Source organism: Echinops telfairi, unplaced genomic scaffold, assembly GCF_000313985.2.
Source record: "Echinops telfairi isolate 266 unplaced genomic scaffold, ASM31398v2 ScPeMD7_7427;HRSCAF=8465, whole genome shotgun sequence".
NCBI classification, from domain to species: Eukaryota; Metazoa; Chordata; class Mammalia; order Afrosoricida; family Tenrecidae; genus Echinops; species Echinops telfairi.
The window spans coordinates 13,955,349-13,979,029 of NW_022111327.1; the positions used below are offsets into that span (position 1 = coordinate 13,955,349).

The 23,681-nt window shown below is 41.2% G+C and overlaps 1 protein-coding gene and 1 pseudogene across 1 annotated transcript in view; one reads left to right on the forward strand and one right to left on the reverse strand.

Moving 5' to 3' along the window:
• LOC101640918 (A-kinase anchor protein 17B) overlaps positions 1-23,681 on the forward strand; it is a 42,762-nt gene that overhangs the window by 7,823 nt on the left and 11,258 nt on the right. Inside the window, exon 3 of the mRNA XM_013006516.2 lies at positions 22,852-23,620. Coding sequence (XP_012861970.1) covers positions 22,868-23,620 — 753 coding nt within the window. The 5' untranslated portion in view covers positions 22,852-22,867. The remainder of the gene's footprint in view (positions 1-22,851; positions 23,621-23,681) is intronic.
• LOC101640602 lies at positions 17,890-18,276 on the reverse strand (annotated as a pseudogene).

Here is a 23,681-nt window from a genome sequence, read left to right on the forward strand (position 1 = left end):
ATTTATAGGTTTAGTATTAAGGTAGCAGAAGGACATTGGGCCGCCACTCAAGTAACTCCCTCAATGCAAGAATACTTTCTTCTATTAAATTGGCACTCTATGATGCTCACCTTCCCGACACAACTGCTGAAGACAAAGTGGGTGAATAAGCAAATGTGGTGAAGAAACCTCTTTTTTTATTTTTTTGAGGTTTTTAACATTTTCTTTGTGGTTCATTCATTTTTCATTGTTTTCTTTCCAAGTTTAAGACAGTTTGTTGCCTTTTGTAAATGACTCGATATATCTTCTGTTTTACTGTTTATTATTTGCTCTCTGCTTCCTCTATTATTTTTTGTTGTATTCATTGCTTAATGTTATTTGTGGCTCCTTTTATTTGTATGGTTTTGTTTCACTTTGTGTATAATATGCCTATGGTGATTTATTGACAATAATATCTTGCATGATGATTTCAGGTTGCTGTCTGTTGTTGTTTAGTCTCTGTCCAAAGAACTCCTTTGCATATTTTTAGCAACACTGGTCTTGTTTTTACAGATTCCTTTAATTTTCCCTTGTCTGAAAATGTTTCTTTATTATTATCTTACATTTGAAGAATACTTTTTTCTGGATAAAGGATTCTTGGTTCCCAGGTTTTTTTTTTCCTTGCAAGATGTTGAATATATGAATCCATTGCCTTTTTGTTTGCTTAGTTTCCATAGGAATCTGAGCTTATTTTAATTGGTTGGCATTAGTAGGTAGGTGACTAGTCTTTCTTCCTGTGTTGCATTCAGGATGCTTTTTTTCCTTTGGTTTTAAGCTGTTGTGGTGATATTCTTTTGGGATCATTACTATTCGGGGTTCTCCGGGCTTCTTGGAGAGTTGTTTTCTGTTCTCTCATAATGTTAGGGAAGTTTTATTTTAAGACTTCTTCAACTGTTTTCTTTGTTAACTTTTATTTTTTCTGGGGTGTTGATCAAACTTTAGTTGTTCCTTTTGATAGTGTCCCATAGAATTCTTAGATTTTCTTCAGCTTTCTTGGGTCTTTTGTATAGTTTGATCTCCTTGTATTTTGGTTTGATTTTTACTTTAGGACAGTGATCTCATACAATAATTATCATTTTGTCATTGACTAATCACTCAGCATAATGTTCTCAAGTCCATCCATGCTGTGAGGTGTGACAATTTCATCATTATTTTTTAGTGTTGCACAGCGTTCCATTGTGTGGACATATAAACATTTCTTTGTGCAGTCTTTCGCTTATGAGCATTTACCAGTATGTGGTTTCCATTTTATTGCTATTGTTGAACCAGATCTTGAGCTCAAATGCACTTTGGTTTTTACTCTTCCAAAGAATGTTTCATACAAGAGGTATAGTGTGAGTGAGACCTTGAAGGATACCAGAAACCCACTGCCACTGAGTAGATTCCAACTCATTGAGACACAGTAGCAGAGTAGAATTCTCCCTTTAGGTTTCTAAGATTGTAAATTTTCAAAAGGGTAGAGAGGCTGCTTCACCTTTCTCCTGGAGAGCAACTAATACCTAATACGTAACCCACTACACCACCAGGTTGCCTTCCTTAATGGGTAGGTAGAATTTAGATGACGAGAGAGGAACTTCCATGAAGGAACTCAAAGAAGATTGACCCAGCTAGAATTAGGGGAGGACCCAGGGATACACTTGGTAACAAGACTGGTGAGGTAGGGTAGCATTATATTTTGGAGTGCTTTGAAAGACACTTCTACGACTTGCTGCAGTAGTAAATATAGCATCTTTAACTACTGATTTTGAATGGCCTGCACCTTTGGGGAGCATAGACACAAGGGAGCAAATAGATTTCTGGGTCCAGTGTGCAGAAGGAGGGAGCTTGGGTCAAATTGAGCCCTAGAGGGGTGCATTTCAACTTGCACGGTATTTAAAAAGTCAACTGAATTCCGGACCAACAAAAATCTCATTAAAAATCAAGATTCCTAGCTTCTTTTGAAACACCAGAAGACTCTAGTCTGTGTACTGCTTGCAGAAGGCAGGTTCTCCCAGAGCAGACTCCTTGAGCTGCGGTCTGAGAGTTTCATATCCCCAGAATCTTGTCCTGTCCTCCCCACTCATTCCTGGGACCTACTTGATGTGATCAGCCTCTGGTCCCTACAATGAGCCCCTACCTGGGAAGATTCTACTTTAGTGTTACCCACTAAAGTACCATGTAACTTAGGAATTGTTGGCCATGTACTAAAACCATTCCTGTGGAATGCAGACAATCTTTACAAAAGTTAATTTCTCTCATTTTTTGAGAATGTTCCTGGGAGGGTAGGTTCTTTCCCTAGTAACATGCTCATTGCCCCCTACCTAATCTTTCAGGTTGCTGTGATCAATTTGAGCACAAAGTTCAAGGTAGGTAGTCTTTACTAAGTGAGCTAAACTACTGGCTGGATTAACGATGTCATTAGAGGATATTTTGGGATGAAGATTTAAGGTTGAAAGCTTAACTCCATGATACTTTCAGAGGTTCATCCCGTGTTGATGGCTCCAGAAAGTCTGGGGAATATCTTAGGAATAATCTTAGGCTGCAAGTATGTGAAAAGGGTGATTGCATTATGCAGAGGTGGTAACGAACTCCCTCTGGACAGGAGTTCTGGAGCTTCTTGTGCAGGATCTCAAAGGGACAATCTGGTGGGCCTCTCTATTCCTCGGCATCCTTCCTCTTTCACTTGGACTCAGATTTTTTTTCCCTGCCAACTACTTGGTGAGTAGAAAATCTGGGCCAAAATGATGAAAAATATTCAGGGCAAAGCCAACTCAGAACTGTCTAGTTAGAAAAATTGTTCAGCGCCCTTGGGTCAGTTCTGACTCATATCACCCCTGTGTCCAACAGAAGAAAACACTGCCTAGCTCTGCAGCATTCTCACAATCATTTCGTTTCAGCCCATTGTTGCAGCCACGATGTCAATCCATGTTGTCCAGTGTGTTCTCCTTTTCAAAGCCCTTCTCCTTTACTAAGCATGAGGTCCTTTCCCAGGGACTGGTTTCTCCTGCTATCACATGTCCAAAGTACTTGAAATGAAATCTTGCCATCCTCACTCAAACGATAGCATGTTCAAATGCTAAATCTAGACATTCCTGAAAACACTTCATATGGTGTAGATGTAGTGTTGTTGTTGTTAGGTTCCATTGAGTTGGCTCTGACCAAAAGCGACCCTATGAACAACAGAATGAAAGACTGCCCAGGCCTGCACCGTCCTCACAATTGTTCCTGTATGTGAGCCCATGGTTGCAGCCTCTGTGTCAATCCATCTCCTCGAGGGACTTCTTTTTTTGCTGCCCCTTCATTTTACCAAGCATGATATCCTTCTCTGGGGACTGGTCTCGCTTGACGACATGTCCAAGATATGTAAGATAAAGCCTCACCCTCCTTGCCTCTAGTCTAAAGGAACACTGTCCATACTTCTGCCAAGACAGATCGGTTTGTCCTTTTAGCAGTCCCTGTACTTTCAATATTCTTCTCCAGCACCATGATTCAAATGCATCCATTCTTGCTCTGTCTTCTTTAGTCAGTGTCTAGCTTTTGCATGCATATGAGGCAATGGGAAACACTATGGCTTGGGTCAGGCGTACCTTAGTCCTCAAAGTGACATCTTTACTTTTCAATATTCCAAGGAGACCTTATGCATCAGATTTACCTAATGCAGCTCATCGTTGATCACTTGATGCTGCTTCCATGAACATTGATTGTGGAGCCAAAAGACAAAATCCTTGACAACTTCATCCTTTCCTCCATTTATCATGATGTTACCTATTGGTCTAGTTATGAGGATGTTGGTCTTCTTTACTCTGAGTGGTGATCCACACTGAAGGCTACAGTCCTTGATCTTCATCAGCAAGTGTTTCAAGTCCTCCTCACTTACAGCAAGCAAGCCTGTGTCCTCTGCATATTGAAGGTTGTTAATAAGCTTTACTCGATCCTGCTGCCAAATTCCTCTTCATACAAACCAGGAGTCTGAAAAAACAATTGAATCTCCATCATCCCTTCACATGAGTCTTTGGGTGCTGTCCTTGATTTCTGAGATGTGGAAGCAGCACCTTTTGAGTGGAGTGAATGGGCAAGCCCTCTGCTTTACCATTATTACATTTCTGCTTTGTGCCAGGCACTGTTCTGGGCACTGAAAAGCAAATGTTGAACCAGATCGATGCCGTCCTTGCCCTCATACAATTTAGATGATCTGGAGTGAAGGAAGACAATAAACAGGCTAACTGATACGTATGAGAATGCCAGTGTTCATGGAAAAATTCCATTGATTTTTTTAAATTCCATCTTTCCATGAACTTTTGGAAGGCCCCCTCATAAAACTGAAAAAGTCAGGGTGTGTGATCCATGCTACTTAGAGAGGCTTCAGGGAGTACTTCTTTGAGGAATCTAAAAAAATGAGAAGCCAGACATGAGGAAATTTGAGGAGGGCTGGGGAGGGAGGCACAAATGCAAAGGCCCCAAGGCAGGAATGAACCTGATATAGATGAGGACCAATGGGAAGGCCTGTGTAATGTGATGAAAGAGTTGGGAGAGGGCTATATTTGCAGGGCCAACAATCTGGATTTTCTTCAAAGCATGACAGAAGCCACTGGAGGGTTTTGGACAGAAGCGTGAGAGGACCTGACGTAAGGTAAAAGCAGAATTCCTTTGCTGACTGTGTGGAGTCGAGTCTCTGAGGGACAAGTGTGGAATTAGAGACATTCAGTAGTTATGAGACTGGTGAAGTAATCCAGGCGAGGGATGATGATGGCTTGGACTGGGGTGCTAGCAATGAAGATGGACAGAAGTGTGTCCATGTGGAAGGGTGTGGTAGGAGTTGGAGTCAAGATGGCTGCCTGCAGGACAGAATCAGAGGGGAAGGGAGGAATAATGCCAAAGGTTTGAGCCTGAGTATGTCACTCTGGTCAAGGATGGTTTCACATTGGGAGATGGGAAACACTGGTGTTGGGGAGCAACTTTTTTTTCTCATTTTATTGGGGGCTCATATAACTCTTATCACAATCCGTATTCATCCATTGTGTCAAGCAAATTTGTACATTTATTGCCATCATCATTCTCAAAACATTTGCTTTCTACTTGAGCCCTTGGTATCAGCTCCTCATTTTTTCCCCTCCCTCCAGGTTCTCCTCTCTCACATGAACCCTTGATAATTTATAAATTATTATTATTTTGTCATATCTTGCACTGTCCAACGTCTCCCTTCACCCAGTTCTCCGTCCCCCAGGGAAGAGGTTATATGTAGATCCTTATAATTGGTTCCCCCTTTCCTTCCCACCCTCCCTCCACGCTCCCCGTATCACCACTCTCACTACTGGTCCTGAGGGGTTCATCTGTCCTCGATTCCCTGTGATTCCAGTTCCTATCTGTACCAGTGTACATCCTCCGGTCTAGCCAGATTTGCAAGGCAGAATTGGGATCATGATAGTGGGGAGCAACTTTTTATTGTTGTTGTTGAAGTCAGTTGAATTTCCCATTTTGGCTGAAGGCGAGATACTGTCTTAAATTCCCCGCAACAGATTTACACGAAAGAAAAGAAGGTGTAATGGAATTTGACTCAATCCAGTGGTTTAGACGCATAACTTGTTTGGATTTCCAGTCAATTGAACTCATTTTAAGGGTTCAAAATAAGACAAATCGAATCCATCAAAATGTGAAAAGACTTTAAAAGCATGTAGCCCAGTTGGTTCAATGGAAGTTGAAAAAAAATAGATTCTACCTATGTACCTTTATTATAGGAAGTTAAACATAATGTTTAAAATGCTTCTGTGAAAAAGGATGACCGATCATACTGGTGAATTGGGTGTGTCTTGTCAGATTTGAGGTGGATAAATTTGGGCATACAGTTGCATACTTGCTACGTTGAAGTGCCAATGGCACAGTCAGTTGGGGACACTGTATAGGACGTTGGATATTAACATAAGGGTTGATAACAGCTTTAGCCCACATAAAACTTAAATGTAAATTGAAGACACTTTAAGCTGCATTGTGTACTAATAAAGTAGCAGAGTAGAAAATGATAAAGACTCATCAGAAGCTTAGCTGCAATTAAATCAAGTAGTAGTGTTTGTGGGATGACGTATTGACTTAACCTTTTAGTTGAACAATTTGATGATATCTAGTGACCCATATTAATATACAGTGAGGAAATAATTTTTCACAAAGCTGTACAAATATTTTCATAGTCGTCATCTTACCTAATCAGGGACATTCTGCTGAAGAGAAAGAGGCACAATATCAAAAGCAGATGAAATTATTTTTAAAGTAGTTATAAAAGAAGAAAAGCGTACATTTAAATGTTTCAGCAGGCACGGCTTGTAGACTTTATACTTACAATACCATCACGCACATACCGTCATTAATAATGTTTAATAATAATGGAAGTGAGATAGCTCAGAAGAAAGGCCTGGTGATCTACTTCCAAACACATTGAACACCCTATGAAGCCCAGTTCTGCTCTGATACAAGAGTACTCCTCTTCCCAAAAGAGTATTCCTCCTCCTCCTTCTTTATATCCCTACTATCAAAAAGAAGATTATTGTAAAAATCTTTTAAAAAATTATGTTTGACTATAAAAATCTTTGTACAACTCTTTTTGAAGTTATTTCCTCGGTGTATGTTACCAATATGGGTCATTAGATATCATAAAATTGTTCACCCGAAAGGTTAAGTCAATATGTCATCCCAGTAAAAAAACAACAAATTTGCAAATGTGCTTGACACAGTGGATGTATGTATAGATTGTGATAAGAGTTGTATGAGCCCCCAATAAAATGATTAAGAAAATATGAAAACCTCAACTCCCATTAAGTCACTTCCAACACATACATAGTGGCCCATACAGGGTAGCTATGAATTGGAAATGACTTGATGGCAGTTGAATGTGTGTGTGTGTGTGTGTGTGTGTGTGTGTGTGTGTGTGTGTGTGTTTGAGTAGCTCATCTTGAAGAGTTTACATGCATTGTGGTTTCTCCCATCTTTCCTCCGTTGATTTAAATTTTGGCATAAGGTATTGGGCTAGATCCTTTTCTGCCGGCTTAGATTCAAATAGGTTTGCCTTGGGATTTGAAAAAGTTTGGGAAATGCTGCTGCTCTCAGAAATTGTTTAGGATGGTGCCACGCACAACCCCATGCGAGGGTTGCTTTCCCCCTGTAGGTGGCGACCTGTGGGCAGGAATCCTGCCGGTCGGTTTTATACCAGGAAGAGAAAGCTAAACAGCAAAACCCTGGCGATACTGTGACATACCTTCCTCACCAACACTTGGATTATTCAATGCATGAGGTCAAAGTAAGGACGATACTGTGCCATCTGGTCCTTTAACCTCTCCGATAGCATTTTTAAAAACTCTAAACGTGGTGAAGAGGAAGCAATGAATCTAGTAGCTTTGGAATAAAGGATACCAAAATCTAGAGCGGCCTTCCTGTATGGCTTGGTGTCAGCAGTGTCCGACAAGAGGTGTTTAACACTAAAAATGTTCCTGGTACTACCGAAGAGACTTACAAAACCAAAAGACTGGTCAGCTGGGTCAGCTGAGTGTTTCATGTATATTTTGAAAAAAGCAATAATAGGATGGCTCTGCCCCCAACAAAATACACCAGACATGCCCCCAACAAAATACACCAGAAAACAAACTCCTCAAATTCCCTGCCATTGAATCGATGCTGACTCATAGCCATTTTATAGGACAGGGTGGAACTGGCCCAGGGGGTTGCGGAGACTCACTGTTAATTAAATTCTGCCTCCTCTTTTTCCCTTGTTGTGGTGGTTTCGAACTGCTGACCTCGTGGTTAGCATACCGACATGGAATCCATGACGCTACCAAGGCTCTTTCAAAGAGATAAACTAACATGAATTCAGTTTTCTTCCTTTCGAGATCAATCCCCTCCCCACAAGACTATCATAGAGATTTTCTTGGCGTGGTGAGAGCAGAGGGTTTTCATTTCATTCCCCTCCCCACCACACTGCTGCTGTTGTTATTTGCTGCTGCATAGATTCAGTTTCATAATGAACTCTACTATTTCTTTGGCACAGCTTTATTAGTGTTAAATGATTATCGGTCCCCCAAAGCCCCTTTCTAGTCAGAAAGGCCCCATGCCCCCAAAGCTCTCTCCCAAAAAACAGCGAAAAAAGCACAACGAACTCACTGCCATCAAGTCGATCTCAGCTCGTCTGTGATAAGCCCTTGCAGATCATCTTACTTGGGGGATGCGGTCATTTGGAAGCTCTTTTCTGGACTGTATTGCTACTATGGCAACACTGAGGGCCGCTCATTTTAATGATGTGATTTTGAAATTCTCCAACGTCAGAGCAGATGGTCAGTCTCATTTTTAAAAACATCGTTCGCGTTAATGACGTGTCAGAACCCATGAATGTTCATCTGTGGCATCTTGACGACTGCAGAGCCGGGCTATTTTCATTTGGTAGCACTCGCCTGCCTTTTTGCATCAGCCAGGACATTGGAAATTGGCTAAGTTGATCTGACTCAAATAAATTGTTGACTTCCATAAGTAGGTTGGCATCATTTTATATGTCTTAAAAGCTTTCAACACCACTAAACGTTCACATTCAAAAGCCAGGGTGGCGGGGAGAAAGAAAGACAACAAAGAAGTACTTTGAAAGAGGAGATTGCCTTTCTTTTTGCCACTGTGAAAAAGTATGTCTCCTCCGAATGGCCTGGCTAGTGCTCCAACAGAAAATATTTATGAGAAAGAGCTATGGATGGATGCAGACTCTGTTTATGACTCAAATCGTCAACTTTCTATGAACATTTTATCCTAGTTTGGGGAATAGTTTATAGGGTAAGTTCATTTCCCGTTCAACAATTTATACACGTTATGTTTCAGGGCATTAGTTGCAATCCCCTCAAAATAACAGCATTCTTCCCATTTCCGTTCTGGGTTCCTGGGTTCCATTCACTCATGTTTCCAGCCCTGCCTGCCTACTGAACTTTGCTTTTGGGCCAATGCTGCCCTTTTGGACTGGTTGGTTGGTTGTTCAGAGGAGCAAATTCCTCTCGGGTGGTACTGTTCACTCCATAGGCCTGTCTGCTGTCAGGGTGGAGCAGATCATCAACTTTTTTTTTCCTTGTTCAAAATTTACCAGCTCGCCTTTATTTTTTTTAAATTAAAAAAAACCATTTTGTTGGGGGCTCATACAACTCTTATCACAGTCCATCCATCTATCCTTCCATTGTGTCAAGCACAGTTGTACATTTGTTGCCATCACCGTTCTCAAAACATTTGCTTTCTCCTTGAGCCCTTGGTATCAGCTCATTTTTCCCCTCCCTCCCCGGCCCTCCCATGAGCCCTTGATAATTTATAAATTATTATTATTTTGTTATGTCTTACACTGTCCGACGTCTCCCTTCACCTACTTTTCTGTTCTCTGTCCCACAGGGAAGGGATTATATGTAGATCCTTGTGATTGGTTCCCCCCTTCTACCCCACCTTCCCTCCACCCTCCCAGTATTGCCACTCTCAACACTGGTCCTGAAGAGTTCATCTGTCCTGGATTCCCTGTGTTTCCAGCTCTTATCTGTACCAATGTACATCCTCTGGTCTAGCCAGATTTGTAAGGTAGAATTGGGATCATCATAGGTGGGGAGCATTAAAGAACTAGAGGAAAGTTGTATGTTTCATTGTTGCTACACTGCACCCTGACTGGCTCGTCTTCTCCCCATGACCCTTCTGTAAGGGGATGTCCAATTGCCTACAGATCGGCTTTGGGTCCCCACTCCGCACTCCCCCTCATTCACAGTGATATGATTTTTTGTTTTTTGATGCATGAAGGTCATCAACTTTTAAAGTTGGATTTCTGCATTTACAGTTGTATTTCTGATAGAAAACCCCGAGTTGTTGCAAAGGCAATAAATGGTTTAACCAAAGTCTCTAACTACTGCCAAACAACCTTTCCCTGCATGAGTCTGGTAAGATGGGTGGGTGGAGTGGGGTGGTGGTGGTGGTGGTGGGTGTACTGATAGGATTCACCTGTGAGTGATTGTGACCAGGTCTCTGGTGTGGCATCCTGCTGTGTATAAAATAAGCCGTATGAGCAGCGGGAGGAGGGATCTCATTACCAGCAAGACCCAGGAGTGGAGCATGTCCTCTGGACCTGAGATCCCTGTGCAACCCGAGATTCCATGCCAACCACCCCCACCTTTGATCCAGATCACAGTTACATCAGGGGAGGAGCAGCAGCAGAACCAGGATCCAGAGCATAGGGCAGAGTGATGGACTTCCCAGTCCAGAGAACAAGTGAAAGTTAGTGCTTGTGTGCAGGAGGCTGGTTTGAGGAGTGGGCACATAATTGGAAAAGTTGAACATGCTGACTCAGGAAGTGGAGCTGAGTGCCTTCGGCTGAGGCTTAATGGAATAGTGTGCTTCTGGGCCCTTAATCCAAGGAGTTGGGCTTGTTGAGTTGTGCATGAGTGAGAATGTCTTCGGGTTGAGGATTAGAGCAGAGTGGTCTGCCCCTGGGCATTTATTAGCAGACCTGGAAGAACTTTGTAACATATCCTGATCAACACCTCAACCCCAATCATTTCTCACCGGCATCGCAAATTGTTCATTTCCCTCATAAACCCTATTAATCATGAATTATGTGGACTCTACTTAGCCATTGCAGTGGGCATTAGAATTTAGGGATAAATTATAGGACACTAAGTAAGCGCAGCTGTCTCAGAGGAATATCTTTGGTATCTTCTTTTGAAGTGAGAGAAGATATTAGGGTGACTTCAGATGAGAAAGAAGAGCCCTGGTGGCATAATGGCTACTTGCTCAGCTGCTAACCCCATAAGGTCAGCAGTTAAAAACCACCAGCTCTTCCAATGGAGAAAGATGAGACTTTCTGCTCCCATCAAGATTTACAGCCTCAGAAACCCAGAAGGGCAATTCTATGCTGTCCTATAGGGTTGCTATTTGTCAGAATTGACTCAAAGGTAGTGAGTTTAGAGGGTTTTTCTCCCCAGATTCGGCACAGTGTGGAGTTTGACTTAGTTTGCCAGTGAGACCATCAGGGGCTCATTCTTTTTCTTTGTTATCCTGCTGTTATTTAGTCAGCTTTGTTATGAGATAAGAGGCCAAGAAAGCGGGACAGCGAAAGATTAGAGAAAGCCATCATGTTCTCTGAGAATCTATTAGAAATGTTCTGGAATTGGGAGCATGTTGAGTGAAATGCCTTTGGAAAGCTATGTATACAAGATATTGCTGGAATGCACACTGCAAATATTGTTGAAGAAAACATTTTTTTTAAGTTTAGAGGTGCTCTCATTTGCCTCTGCATAAGTGTAAAGAAGAAACCATATCGGTAGTGGGTTACATTTTATCACAAGGCTAGAAGAAAGATGTATGGTGTGTGTGTGTGTGTGTGTGTGTGTGTGTGTGTGTGTTGGAGATGTGGTGGTGGAACAGAATAGAACATGGGAATAGTTAAAATTCCTTATTAAAATTTAACTCTAGTAATTTATAGAGGCCATAATCACAATATTCCTTGCCTTCAGAATTTGATTTATCCTAAACCCCAAAGCAAACCTACTGCCATTGAATCTATTCTAAGTTGGATCGGACTATGCAGGATAGATTAGAACTGTTGCACTGTATTTCCAAGACTACCACATCTTTCTTTGGAGGAGCAGCTGGGAGATCAAACTGCTGACCTTTGGGTTAGCAAGCAAGTGCTCAACTACACTGTACCACTGAGGGAGGTGCCTCTGGGTTAGACTAGGCTCTTAGAAAACCTTTGTTGAATACATTTATATGTACAAGGGGCCTTCAAAAATTCCATCATCTTAAAAAAATTGGAGGGGGGGGTTAGGTAAAGATTTACAGAACTGATCAGTATTTTTATATTCAGCAATTTATCAGCTCCCTCAAAGGCTTGCCCTGTTTACATCATTTTTTGCCCATCTCCTTGTTGAATATTGCCTTTCATTTTTTAAACTCCATTTTCCATGAACTGTTTTTGAAGCACAGGCTTATTAAAAATGGAACTTACAAGGGGCAAATTTGATTGTTCCAACATTCAACATTACAAGAGAGACAAGGCTTCCTGGTCAGAGACTGGTGGGATCCCTGAAACTATTCCCCTTACCCTGAGGTCTGGAATAGGACTCAGCCCATATTAGAATATTAAACCACGTAAGGGCAAAAGGGTAGCATTTCCCCAAGGACCAAGTCCAGAGGGTTAGGAATGAAGGAGGTGGAATGAAAACTGGAAACACAGGGAAGAGGTGGGGTACCATAAGTGGAGGGACATTGAGGGGACTGCAGCGGTGAGTTGACACAGCATATATGAGTTGGATATAAAACTGATGATCTGTTCTGTAAGCCTCCATCTAATTCACAGTAACATTTCTAAAAATCAAAACCAGGTATGGGGTAAAACAACAAATTTTAACAGATTCTAAATCATTTTCACCACTTTTAAGCATATAATTCAATGACATTAATTACATTCACCATGTTATTCAACCAGCACCACTATTTGTTTCCACATATTTTTTTCATTGCCGCCCCGGCAGAATCTCAGTGTCCCTTAAACAAGAACTCCCCATTTCCCCCTCCTCTCCACCCACCCACTGATATGTCCAGTAGATTCTGACTTATAGCAACTCTGTTACAGGAGCAAGTCAAACCTACCCAGAGGGTTTCCGGGAATGTACATCTTTTCAGGAATAAAGTGCCTCATCTTTCCCCTCTGGAATAGCTCATGAGTTTGGCCTTCCAAATTTTCAGTCAGCAACCAAGCACTTTAACCACTGTCACTGTGACCCCAGGGATCCTGCCCGCTCCCATGCCTCCTAACCAGTAATGAACTTTGGTCTCTGCCCTTTTGGGGGACTAATCTAGATTTGTCATAGAAATGGGATCATGCAATATTTGTCCTTTTATGTCTGACTTATTTCACTCAGCACAATGTTTTCATGGTCTCAACCATGCGGTTGAATGCAGCTGTGTTGTATGTATACACTTTGATCTTGTTTCGTTTTGAAGTTTTCAAAAGCGAAATGTATTCAATTTCAAGATTGTCCTATTTCAGGTTCAATTTAAATTAAAAAAAAGAAAGAATTAGATTCATTGGTGGCTCTGAAGTAGTTGCCAGTGGAACCAACTCTAACTCACAGCAAGCCCACGTGTATGAGAACAGACATGCTCTGTAAGGCTCTCCAGGTGGTTGGTGGTTTTTTTGTCCCCCTCTCCCCCAGTTTTATTGGCACATAATCCACAGGCATACAATCCAATGGTTCAGTCATATCAAGAAGAGTTGCACAATGATTATCACAATCAATTTTAGAACATTCTCTTCTTTCTCATATTCAGTGCTATTACCTCCCTATTTCCCCCCAAGCAACCATTAATCCAGTTACTGTCAGTATAGGTTTACCTCTCCTGGAATTCATATACAGAAAAACATACCCCCCAAAAAACAAATAAAAAACTAACAACAACAAAACAGAGAAAAACAACAATTGAAAAGAAATAAAACATTAAAAACTAGAACTAAATTAAATTGGGTCAAAAAAAGAGATCAAATGCTAAAGTATACATGTTTCACCTAACTGCATCTGTGTTCATCTACTTTCCAATGGACTCTCTCAGGTCATTCACATTCCTGGTCTATGGTCAGGGGACGCTTCACTGGAAGCTTAGTACGTGTGATTTCCTTTTCACTTCTTTTGTTCTCTGAAACAACTATTAAATGGGCCAGAAAGAAGATTCTGGGATATGGTACTACATTTTAACCTAACTATATCTGCCATGATTGACGTTACACATCTCTGTGTGATAACAAGGCTATTCGCACGCCTCCACTATGGTCAGAGGGGATTCACCAGAGGCTTCATCTGTGTGTGGGCATTGCACAAGGATTTGGGGCTTCCACCATCTTCTATAGCCGCCTGCAAACCAAGTGCTCACAATTTTAACTCGGATACCATTCCCTCCTTCAGATTGCGTATCCCTTGTTGCCTACCTTCTGGCTATAGTGAGTAATGCTGCCATGGACATCGGTGTACAGGTTTGTTTGCATTCCTACTTCCAATTCTATTGAGTCTATACCTAGACAAGAAAGGGATGAGTCATATGGTAATTTTTGGTTTAACTCTTTGAGGTACGGTCAAGCTTTTCCATAGCAGCGGCACTACTTGCCACTCCCAGCAACAATGGTTGAGGGCTCCAATTCCTCCACATCTTTGCTAACATTTGTTATCTTCCCTTTTTAAAAAACATATATAATAGTCACCATAGTGGGGGAAGGTGAAGTGATTCTCAAGGGTTAATTTTAACTTATAGTCTAGTAACTTGATCTCAATGATTCTACCTGTTTAGGTGTATAATTTTGGGTATGTTATTTGGTGTGGTTAAAAGCAAGGATCTTGTGGTACGAGTGGAACTAAACCAACCAAACCCATTGCCATCAAGTTCATTCTGCCTCATAGGGACCTAATAGGACAGAGTAATTACACCTTTGGCTTCCCAAGACTATAAGTCTTTGAAGTACCACAAAATCTCCTCTTTCTCTCTGAGAGTGGCTGATGGATTCGAACTGCCCATGTGAGTGTTGGGTGTAACCATCAGTATTTTCCAGAAGTATCTGCCAGTTTTTGCTATGTTATAAAATAGATCGGTTAAAAGTTAAAAGTTCTGCAGCCAGATAAGGGGTTGTTGGATTAGAGGGTAGAGGGTCAGGAAAGGGGACAGGGAAGGATTACAAAATGGCACATTTGGAGCTTATGGATATGTTTAGCATCTTGGTTGTGGGAATGGTACTATTTAAATATGTGGAGCTTAACCTGCTACCATCAAGTCGATTTCTGACTCAGAGAGACCCTATATAGAGTTTCCAAGGCCATCAGCCTTTACGGGAGCAAATAGCCTTCTATTTCTTCTGAAGAATTTCTTGTATATCAATTACAGATCAATAAAGAGTGTTTTTAAAGCCCTGCAGCCCCTGGTGTAGCTAGCTCTGAAATTGCCAAACCCTCCTTTCTTATTTAAAGCCCTCCTATAACATCCCAGGTTGCAGTCACAAACTTTGGTTATGGGTTCTGAACCCTGTATTCCTTTGCAATGATGGTGGATAGAGAAGGGTCTTTGGTGGTGGGCAGGGAGTTTCTAGTAGAGCAATTTGTTTGGACTCTTTTTCTGGGCAAGTTTGAGTCAGCCGTTGCCGTTTTATTCCTTGTAAGTTTATTGTCATCATCGTGGGTTTCTTCTTTGTCGTTCTTTGTTTGTCCCATTGCTCTCCTTAAAACACTGCTGGTCTGCTCCCCAGGGGCAATGGTATTAACAATTTGATGTACATTTTTCCCAAACTTTATATGAGGGAGCTTCAAAAAGTTTGTGGGAAAATTCCATTACTTTTACTTCCATTTCCCACAGACTTTTGGAAGCCATGTCTTATATTGTGACAGGTGTGTGCATTACTTTTGCGAAATCGGATTATTTTGCACTTTATGATTCCGCAGTCTGTTTTTTGTCTATGTCCTCTCCTGTCTCCCTCCCTCTCTCCTCCCCCTTCTTCTTTTTATTTGTTGTTAGTGTTTTCCCTGCAGAAAAACTTTAGGAAGAAGCACCACAAAGAATTAAAAATTGTTTATCCAGGTTCCAGGCAGTCTGCTAATTTCTTTTCAGTGATCGGGGAGAGGTTGCCAGTGACAGTGCTGTAGTTTTCAGGGCAAGACATCTGAGTATAAAGAAAACCTTCCGCTTGGTACCCATTATGCCTTTTATTTAAAAAAAAGATGATTGTAAAAATGTCTACGAGAGCATTTGGTGGTTTGACCTTTTTCAGGTGTACAGTTTGGTTATGGCGATTACCTTTAGTGTGTGGTGTGATCAGCACCCACAATCATTGTCAATGTCCCCAACACCATAAACAAGCATGCTGCTTCCCGAACAGTGCCTCTCCCTTCCTTCTCCCCCCCTTCCTTTCTAGGTCACCACGCACACACAGTGGTCTCTCTGTACCTGTTACTCTTTCATTTTTTCAAACATACTTTCCCAAAATAGTATTTTTGAAATGGAATATTCATAAGCAATTACCTGTAAGCTCTAAAGTCTTTGAGCAACTCAGGAAGATGTGAGAACAACAGATGTCTCCGTTTGCTGTGGCCGCTGCTGTTATTTGGAAACAAAACTTGGAGTTGTGAGGGTTTTAATGGAGGGAGGGTACTGCTTTTGAGTTTTAAAAACAATTACTTCTCTTGGGAATGCCAGAAAATAACCTGAATGCTTCATCATTAAGGTTCACAGTTGTAACACTGGAGAAGCGCCAGTTAAAAAACAGGCTCCAGAGCAGAGGTCATTGGATGGCAAGCCAAACAGGGCCTGCAGATCTGTTTGTTTGGATCTCACCATGCTTTTCAATTGTTTGAATTGATCACCAACATCTGAAGATCAGATTTCACTTGATCTTTAAAATAAATGTTTTATCTTGCCATTGTGAATTGGGTGAAGGTATACAGAACAGCTCAGTTTTCCATTTAATAATCCATGCACATTGTGTTTCATATCTTTGATTGCAAGCCTCCCTCACTACACAAACACACACACACATACACACACACACACACACACACACACACACGCAGTGGACCATCACTTATTCTGCTTCTTCCTTGTGTTACTCATTTCCTTTCCTCCTCCTTCTGAACTTTGTCCTTTTGAAAATCTCAAATGGTGTGCATACCTCTCTAGTGTTAAGATTCCCCTTACAGGCCTGCCTTTTGTTTAGCTGAAAATTGAGCCATGAGAGTGAGTTTAGGTTTAGACCTGAAGAGTAAATAAGAGCCATAGTCTCAGGGGTTACACCAGGTGGTCTCAAACCAGTAAACCTGGTTTTTTAAAAGATGATTCTGAATTTTGTTCCACATTTTTCGCCTGGTCTATCCAGTGCCTTCTACTCTGATCCCTTTCAGCATAGTTGATGGTGATACCTGGGGACCACCAAGTTCTAGCCTCAGCCTCACGGAGGCTGATGTTCATGAGATTTCACACAATGTAAGATATGGAAAAAATAATCTATAACTTATCAAGGGTTCGTGAGAGAGAGTGGGCGGGGGAGGAAGGGAGAGGAAATGAGCTGATATCAGGGGCTCAAGTAGGAAGAGTGCTTTGAAAATGAGGATGGCAGCATATGTGTAAATGTGCTCGACACATTGGAGAATATAAGGACTGTGATAAGAGATGTAAGAGCGCCCAATAAAGGTATTTTTTAAAAAAGAAACCATTTAATAAAACCTTCATCAGCTTCTTCAAAGAGAAAAAAAGAGATTTCACACTGTTGTTGTTAGTTGCTGTGCAGGCAGTGCCAATTCATGGTGACTGAATGTATGTTCAACACACCACGCACTCCTGCCCCGCCCCATCCCCCAACTCACTGGCATCAAGTCGATGCTGACTCACAGTGACCCCCTATGGGTTTCCAAGACTATCACTGTTTATGGGAGTAGAAAGCCCAGTTTTTCTCCCGAGGAGCTACTGGGGTTTTTTGAACTGCCACACATGTAGAACACAGCCCAATGCACAATGACTACGCCAACATATGTTTAACAGAACTAAATGCTGCCTTGGTCCTGTGCCTTGGTCCTGTGCTGTCTTCAGGGTTGTTAGTAATCTTGTGTCGATTATGTCCATCCCAGTGAGGGGTTCCCTCGCTTTCACTGGCCCTCTGTCTTGCATGATGCTCATTCCTAATGGTTGGTCATTGCCGATGATGTAATGGTGCAGAAGTCTCACCATCCTTGCCCTCCCCCACTGTCAAATGCATTGCTTTTATTTTCCTTGTAAGGTAGCCAGATATTGTGGATCCACGCCCGTGGCAGTCACCTGGTTTCCTTCTAAGCCTGAGGTTTCCATGAGCATCCCTGGAGTTCACAGCAGCGAAGTCCTGAGGTTTCAGATCCTAAAGTTCTCTCCACAGCCACATATTCCTTTGATGTTTGGGTTATTGAACACATGATCACTGGATAATTTGTCTTTTACATGGTCCGTTTCTGTTCCTAACAGGGTTGTCTCTGCTTTCTTTTCAATGACCACTGTGCCACCATCTTGAACAACTTCTTCAACAGAATCTCCATCTTTGGATAGTCTAAAGTATAAGAAAGGCCATTGGGAGCCCCGATTCAAACACCAAATTTCAAACCTACACCCTTCAGGCTTCTCTTTAAGAAGCTGTGTAATCTTATGTACTGCTGACGGTGTCAGGGTGAGGGCGACCCAGGTGGCCTGTGGTTTCCTCTTGTTCACAGCCCAGACAGTGGCTTGGACTAAAGAAGCCAACATCCTCACGGTCCCTGAGCCTCCAGCCAGAGCTTCTACTTCTCAGCCTTATTCCTTGGCCCCAGCCACTTGCTCACCATCCTTGCTATTGAAGGAATAGTCTGTTTCTATTTCAGACTCCTTTTAAACAGTAGGGTTATCTGGCCACTCAAGGCCCTCCTTCCCTCAGCTGGTACTAAATAGCAGCCACTCTTTTAAAACTGAGCATGTACTTTCCTGTTCCCCAGTCTCTGCCTCGTATTTGCTGCTCATTGATAACATCTTGGTGTCGCCATAGTCATCTGAGTTATGACCCCTGGCATAGAATTTACTGCTTGTTTTTTCTTCAGTGTGAGATGGAAGTGATAGACAATTTCTATAAAATGTCACAAATATAATACCTCACGAACTATAAAATACGACCTGACTCATTCCCTCCAATTGGACAGAAAACTTTATTATAGTTTAGGAAAGTAGAGATATTGTATGACTAAATTATAAAATCTTGTTTGTGTGTGTAGAAATCACTGTAAGCTGCCAGCTGTTTGTGAGCTGGATGAGACATACATGTACTGTTTTAAAATGGATGGTTTTTAAGAGTAATTGTTTATGAATTTAAGCTTCTGTGGAACAAGGGCCTGAAGTTTGAAATGATTTCAAATGATAAAGAAATGGCCCCAGTAAGCGTTAGATTAAACAAGAAAGCTTCTAAAGCTGTTTTGCAAAAACATACTAACACAATTTCTGAACTTTATTTGTGAGTATATACATAGTTCTGATAAGATTGTGGTCAAAGATGACAATGCAGTAAGCAACTTCATATTTCCCTCTTCTTGTTGTTTTTACATATTTACCAAGAATAAGTTTTTAGAGCAAATGTCTAGATCAAAGAGGATGAATCTTTTTATTGTTTTAATGATTTTGGGTTCATTTTGCCAAATGATTCTCAAAAAAAAATAGGTGAATGATGTAGGTGAATGATTTCTGGCAAGATATGAAGGTGCCTGGTGTTTGACATCTCCCAGAAACTAGTTTTAATAACTATTATTTATTTTTGAAAAACCTACTGAATGCAATTTATTTCATAAAATGAATTAAAATTTAGATATACATAGGAGTTATGTTGTTTTCCTCCTTGTACTCATTGTTGTTAGCTCCTCATTTCATGCCAGCCTCCTTTGTCATGTCCCTTTGAACCTGTTGACCCAGTGGATGTCTCTATAGGTTTACCTCTCCTGGGTTTCACGGACAAAAAAAACCCAAAGACATACAAAATCAAAACAATACAAACAAATGCCTGACAAGAGGACAGAATTAAACAGAGAAAAGCCTCCTCAATGGAGAACAAAGCAGAAAATATTTCAAAAGATGGAGCAATATACATTGGGTCAGGAAAGACGACTATAGTAGATGAACATGATGAATCTGACCTGAACGGTTAAAACCTTGTCACTTGATCTCCCTGCTGATGCACGTTGGGCTTGACCTAGTTTTAATTTTTTCTCTCTCTTTCTGTGTGTGTGTGTGTTTAATATTGGAGTTTATCTCTGTTGTATTTCATCATTGTGGGTAGCCCTTTTGAATCTTTGTTATGTGTTTTCCTATGTTTTTCGGTATCTGAAACCCAGGATAGATGAACCTATAGAGACAACAACTAGAATAATGGCTCCTGGAGGGTACGGTGGAGGAGGTTGGGGGTGGGTAAGGGGGAGTTGATATCAAGTTCAAGAAGGAAGAAAATGTTTTGAAACTGATTGGTAGCAATTGTACAATACTGCTTGTTGTGATTGAACTATAGACTGGTGTGATGTCTGGATTAGCTCCGAATCAAATGGATTGGAGAAAAAGAAAAAGAATGTAGTTGAGAAAACTACGTGGGACAGTTTTACTCTGTGGTTAGGGTAGCTATGAGTTCGAAATCAACTCAGTGGCACCAAACAACAACAGCCATAACACAAATAAAAATATTAGAACCATACATACTTGGTGCACTGAGGTGAACTGGATGGAATTGAAGTCTCAAAATATAGTCTGATGAAGCTTTTCATATTAAAACAACAAAAAAAGAGGGAGATCACTGACAAGGTTTCACATTTTGCCCTAACTCCAACTGCAGTCATCTACCCTGCAATGTACTCTATCAGTTATCCTTTGCTGAACAACAAACTACCCCCTAAACTTAATGACTTAAACATCAAACATGTATTCTGTTGATCTGAATGGTTTCAGCTTATCTTGGCTGAGTTTGCTCATGTGTCAGGGGTCAGTTGATGGGTTGACTGGGACTGACCAATCTAGGAAGTCTCATCTGTGACAAGTAGGTTCTTCTTTGTGTGGCCTCTCAGCCTCCAGTTTGTTATCACAATGTAGGAGGGTTCCACGGGAGCATTAGCACTGTCACTCTGATTTTCTGCCACATGACTGAATCATGTTTACAAAAAGGGCCACCTCATATTCAGAGGCTAGGGGGAAATAGACTTTAGCTTATGATAAAAAAAAAGACTATCACAAAGTCACTTTACAAATAGTGTGGTTACAGGGAGAGGGAGAGAATCCAGGTCAGTTTTGCAGTTATTCTACCTATGAGTCAAAAGAATGTTGTCTTTCAAAGTTGTCATCTTTCAATGCTCTATATTCATGCCCATGATGTACGCACTCGTTTAAAAAAATGAGATCCCCTTTTGGATTTCCTTCTGCAGAGGGCAATAAGAAATTCAGAAACTGAAGAAGGCCAGTTTGTGCTTTACAGTCTTCCATGCTATCCAACCTTCAGGACTGTAAGCTATTTTTGATGATTTCTAAATATCATATCTCTGATAAGAGGATCTAGAAAGTGACTTCGATCAAGGCCATGTAAAGAATATCATCCAGGCTTTGAAATCAACCCAAGAGAAGCATTTTAAAATGTTGAAACAAAGGCAGTATCACTGGAACAGAGAGCCTGACAGCCTGATTACTTTGAAGTGGTCAGCTCTCTCTTTTTTTTGGTAATGATTTAATTTTTAAAAGATGTCTCTTTACATTAGATTGTATAAATAAATCCTTAACTGGCAGTGAATACACCCTAGGGTTCAGTATATCCTTATTGAATATACTTTTATATCTATCTTAAAGAAGCTTACTGTTGGCTCTTATGTATATTACAAAGTTCAACAAACTAATAGTACCCCACCCCTTTCATTTTGCTATTTATTTAATGTTTTTGGAGAAAGAAAACTTTCTTATTCTCATCTCATCCCAGTTCAGTGTTGCTATCATATACAATTTTGGGACCCTAATATTTGGATATTGCTTTTGATGACCTTTTAAAAAGTCTATGCAACCCATGTCTTCTGAAGGTAAGTTGACTAGGGTAATCTCTTAGGGGGATAGCTATTTAGGAATTCTGTACCTAAGAAGCTACCCAAGATGTAGTAGTACATTTCATGTTAGAATTCCCATCACCTGGCTGTACAATTTAGATGACATCAAGTACACTCTGAACAAAATCCAGTTTTAGGGGGGAAAACAATTCCTTTATGGGGAAATTATATTTTAAGTAAGCAAATAGGGAGAGAACTCCCTTATTCCCGGCTTTAGTGATGTTCTTCACTTTGCAACAGCTCAAGGGAGTATACTAATATGAAATGCCTATAAATCGTTTTGGAATTTTTCCCCTTTTGACCACTGCCACTGCCATTGAATCAATTCTGACCACAACAACCCTACATTCCAGAGTAGAACTGCCTTTGGGGGTTTCTAAGGCTTGAAATCTTTATGGGAATAGAAAGCTTCATCTTTCTCCCTCAGAGTGACTGGTGGGTTTTAACTGTTGACATTGTGGTTAGCAGAGCAACATGTAACCTACAACCCTACCTGGGCTCCTTTCAATTCTCTAGTAGAGAGCGAGTTCACTTTGTCATTCAGTCGAAGTTTCCTCCTCCTCACTTGATCTTAGAGTTCAGTTTAGTTAAAGTCAACAGACTGGCAGGCTAGGATTAGATATTTCCATCTACTAGACAAAAGATACCAAATCACATACATGAGTCAGAACACTCCGTTGAGTGCATGTTAATAAATGTGCTACATGTAGTTTACCCTGTGTCTGTACCACAGGTTTTGACAGGACTTTACCTGTGACAATAATTGCACACTTGGTTGATGATTTGGAATCTGAGTCTCAATATATGGAGAAGTCATTTCACTTCCTTGACTCTTTCTGACTTTCTCCAACCATAAAACATACTTGAAACTACATATGCATAGGCTGCTTCATGAAACAAGGGAGATAAAGTGCTATTGTTACTACAAATAATCATAGTCATCATGTATGTTTACTAAGAATGTCTTGAGCATCAGACACCATGCTCAGGATCACAGATGTACTCGCTCAATCTTTAATCTCTGTTTTACACTTGAGAAGCTAGAGGCCTTGTAGCTGGAAACTCTTTGGAAACTCTCAAACACATTAAACAAATGTAAGACCTGCTTCCAATTCCACTTATAGTATTCTTTTCCTCTATGAAGTTGGCCCAAGTCCAGCCATGCTAGCACCCTTGCACAATTCAAACTTGTGCCATGCTCCATTTATATCATTTCCCCCCTCTTTCACTCTCTAAGGAGTCCTGAGGCCACCATGACGGTCACCGTGGTGTATGATAACTCTGAGGCCACAGAACTCTGTGCAGCTCAGCACCTCTACCTCAAACCCATAGCAAAACTGATGATTAACGTATTGCTCCCGGAGAGTCCAGACCCCGTGAGGCCTTTCTCTAACTGGGAAGTTCTGGATCAGCTGAAGAGCCTGATTTGCCCTGACCAGTTCACCACAGTTCGCCTCTCCAAGAGTACCAAGGATTTCATTCGTTTTGAGGGTGAGGCGGAAACCCGAAGTCTGGTTCAGATCCTGAAGGCCAAGTTACATGGGAAGATCATCAAGCTGAATGGTTTGAAAACAGACTTAAAAGTTGTGGCTACTGATGCCCAGGGAGAGTGGGAGCATTTCCCCAAAGCCAAGCAGACCTCAATGAGTGACGGGACTGACAAGCAGGATCAGGATAAGAGCCTAGATTCCATATATTTTGAAGGCTTGCCCTGTAAGTGGTTTGCACCGAAAGGTTCCAGTGGGGAGAAGCCATGCAAAGAGATTCTGCGTGCTGTCTTTGAAAGCTTTGGGAAGATCAAGAATGTGGATATCCCTATGCTCGACCCCTACAGAGAAGTCATGACGGGTGGGAGCTTTGGGAATTTGAACTTTGGCTTGCAGACCTTCGAGGCCTTTATACAATACCAAGAGTCCACTGACTTTGTAAAAGCTATGGAGTCCCTCCGAGGAATGAAACTGATGCTAAAAGGAGATGATGGGAAAGCTCTGGCGTGTAACATTAAGGTAAGCAGAGACCTGAGTTTCTTTGATTTTTCCCTTGTTTGGGTAATCCTGGGTAAGAGCT